The sequence below is a fragment of the Loa loa genome (assembly GCF_000183805.2).
Source record: "Loa loa unplaced genomic scaffold supercont3.218, whole genome shotgun sequence".
NCBI classification, from domain to species: Eukaryota; Metazoa; Nematoda; class Chromadorea; order Rhabditida; family Onchocercidae; genus Loa; species Loa loa.
Genome location: NW_018108398.1, coordinates 108,640 through 112,358, shown reverse-complemented (window position 1 = coordinate 112,358; position 3,719 = coordinate 108,640). Strand labels below are relative to the sequence as shown.

The 3,719-nt window shown below is 36.4% G+C and overlaps 1 protein-coding gene across 1 annotated transcript; it reads left to right on the top strand.

Annotated features, from left to right (window-relative positions):
- Positions 1-2,737: 2,737 nt before the first annotated feature.
- Positions 2,738-3,153, top strand: LOAG_13523 (hypothetical protein; the record flags this gene model as incomplete). Its single annotated transcript, XM_003149029.1, has 2 exons — positions 2,738-2,872; positions 2,950-3,153. 2 exons carry the CDS (start codon positions 2,738-2,740, stop codon positions 3,151-3,153), a joined length of 339 nt encoding a protein of 112 aa, XP_003149077.1.
- Positions 3,154-3,719: the final 566 nt, after the last annotated feature.

Genomic DNA, 3,719 nt, shown 5'->3' with positions numbered 1-3,719 from the left:
CCCAAAGGATCATACTGCGAAGCAACAAAGTGCAAGACACTTCGTTTGGTGAGTTCATGTTCGATCCATGGTTTTAACGTTACTCTGATTGTATCTTTATCGTTTATCCAAGTGATGCCAAGAATTTTTATTGCACCTCCTTCGATTCTGTCTTGTCCCGGTATTGTCTTATTGAAGTTTTGGTCATTGGAAAGAAATTCATGAATATTTATCGCCGCCTTCTTAAAGATATCCTTCACTTCGTGATATTTATTTATGGCTTCCCTTGTTCCATTTGCTGACAATATAATGTTATCCACATATAAATTCCTCCTGATCTCTAGCGCTGTCTGACTTCCGATTGTTTCCAGATGATGATTGAGTGTTGCTGTTAGCAAAAACGATGATGATACTACTCCAAAAGGAACTCTTCTAAAACGATAACATTTCAGGTTTTCCTCGGTAACCGCAAGTTCGATATCATTTATCCAGAGGAATCTGGTACAGTTTCTGTCGGATTGATGCAGTTCCAATTGTAAAAACGCTTTCTCGACGTCGGCTATGATTACATTTTCCATCATTCGAAACGGCAATAGTATTCCTACTAAATCTGGAAGCATGATAGGTCCGCGATATAGGGCTTCGTTTAAACTTTTTGTTCACTTGAGATGCACCGAAGCATCATGGACTATTTTGAATTTCGTTATAGATTTGTGGGGGGAGGAGGGGGGTATCATCTCATGATGAGGCAGATAATGAATTACACCCTCTTGATCCGTATCAGGATAAAGTCCCCCAATTTTGCCTGACCGCAGTTGATCCTGAATCATTTCGTTGTACCGCCGAAGTATGTCTTCATTGTTCTGAAGTCTCCCGATCAAGGTTTTAAGGCGTCCGAAGCATATCCATTATGGCTTTTTAGTTTATCTTTCGAGTCTTTCCAAGCCAGCAAACTTGGTATCTCCCATCTTATTTCGTTATACTTTTCTTAAATTGCTCAAGGGCTTGTTCGTCATCGTTTCCGTTCGGCTGGTTTTGGATACCCATCATTTCTAACTTCCAGAAGTGGTCGAACCGTTTCATATTTGCATGTTTAAAACATCCGAATTTAAGTTTATGTGGGAGTGGGACTTCTCAATTATTCTCATTTTTAGCAGTAAAATCTCATTTGAACGGTTTGTTCCCTTCCGTAATTTAATAAATATTGGTTTCAATTGCATTGTATTCAGTGAGTAATTGATTACGGTTTCGGAAGACATCAGAAATTTTGGAAATGTATGAAAAAAAGATAAGCGTCACGTAAACAGGCCATTGTTATAAGAGGATGCTGCAAATAAGTTTCACGTAAACAGGCCATTGTTATAAGAGGTGCTGCAAATAAGTTTTATGAAAAGCCGGGACCTGCGATGTGTTCAAAATGAAGCGATTTAGACCAGTTCAGAAAACAAATAAATTCTTGTTAAAGGTTTTGCATCAATTTTAGTCAAAAAAAAAAGCTCATCTCACAGGTGGTGCGGTATATAAAAAAGGATATTCCGAGCGATTGATATGGTTACCATTGAAAGTCAAAAAATACCACATTCAATAAGCGATATCTGTATTATGCATTTCACATTATCTAAGTCTGGTAGATCGTCTAGTAGTTAGTTCGAAATGTGATATCTGATATCGTTTATAATTAACTGATATATCGTGCAGTTGTAAGTGAACAATTCAAATATTTAATGGAATGTTTTGTTAATGGATGAGTACTTTTATATTCCCTGATGACACTATGCACTTTCATCACAATGTTTTCAGCGGATGAACATGCAAAAGCTATAGCAAGTTTATCAATAACGCATACGTATTTGATTAGTGGCGGAATGTTTTTTACTTGCTGCATATTACCGCTTCTTTATTTCTGGTTCTGTCATCCGTAAGCTATGTTTTTTCCCGGACAAATGATAAGAAAGCTGTAGTGATATTAAAAGGGCAACCTATTCTGATGGCAGATAATGGATAATTATTTATTGGGTTAGGTGTATCAGGCAAGCCAATCTGTTGAACTCGTTTTTCAGCGATATAGATTTATTCAGGATATAATATTGTTCTTGCACAATATTACTAGTTAACAAGAAAAAAGGTGTAGGATATATATGTATATATTACACGATGAATTGATAAGCAGTGATGAGTTACACAATAAGCAACCGATATGATCAACTAACAAGTTCCTTGTCATTGCCTTCGATAATAATTTGATTGTCGGTTAGTTGATAAGCCGTTGAGTTGGGGATATGTTACGGGAAATGTATTTAGCGAATAGAAGGAATATCGTAGTCTGTTGTCCAGCGGTGGCGGATATGCGAAGATGTCGCTGTTTGTGATTTAGCCGCGGAGGATAAGCGAAGAGGATGTATTGTCTGCTCGATTGTAAAAACTGAACAGTTTCGGATATATATAAGGATTGGGGAGGAGTTTGTAAGCTTTATCGGGGTTATCATGGAGGTATGGCTAGTCTTTGGCATCGTCCATTGTGTAGGTACAATTATGTCATTGTCCATGGTGTAGATACAGAGACTCTTTTGTTTTACGCTGTCCATTGTTAGCTTATATTCTCTTCATTGCTTTAATTTTACTAGATTTCATCATCCTCTCTGTTAGATATTGTAGAAATTTTATTTGCACATAGCTTTAATTTCGGTAATCAGAAAGGATGCTATATTACTGCAATTAATTTTTTAGAGTGATATGCAAGTATTTCACAACCATTAGGATGTTAAAAAGCAAGAAATTGGCATCGGAGGAAATACAAGTAGATGAAGTCGAAATAACGGAATTTGTGCCTGATGAAGCGGCGGATCATGTAAATATTCGACGTGATCCACTTTTTGATGACGTAAAGGTTAAGGTATATGTTTTAATTCTCTAACATTTGCTTAACATGCTATTGTTTTCTTTTTTAACGACGTGTAACGGCATTTTAAGGCATTTCATCGCAGACATCATCATCTGTTAAGGCCTCTACATCGACGACAACAGCAGCAACAACAAAGCGCTAAAAAAGTTTCATCAGTTGATAAAATATCGGAAAAAGAAAAAAAAAGGATGAAAACCCAAACGACGCAGCGGAAGGAAAAATCTCACATATGGCAAAAAGTAGTGTCCATCGAAATGGCGTGGAACAGTTGACATCCACCGAAATTACTTTTTCCCATCAAGCGCAACTTCACGCCCTTTAAAAAAAAGTTTGGATTAAATCCCTCACTTCATTTCACTCCTGTTTCTGCTGTTTCGCATATTTCATGAATTAGAGTGATAGTAAAATTTTTATCATTTTTTCGACAAAGATGCAGTCGAGAAAAGTCCAAGATTAGTCCATTTTTGCTATAAATCTAAAATGTCGATGGTTGGCTGGTTTCAGCAAAATCATGCGACTTTTTTAATGGGTGTATTCGATTGACCTTTCATAAGGAGGTCAACTAAGCTTTTCTCTATGAAATGACTATTTCAAATCATTAAATGGCTGCTTCGTCTTTTAATTCTTGAAACAAGTTAATTAAACTTGGAAAAGGTTCAATAATTTGATGTAGTTATATGAACAGATATGCTGTGACTACAATTTCGCTTTTTTCCTTAGGAGAAAGCCTTTTCATGACTTTGTTTCTCTCTCAAATTGGTCATATAATATGATTGGTTGTCTTTGAAACATTTGTCGATACTTGAACTTCTTTCTGGTACCCTCCTTAATAAGAGAG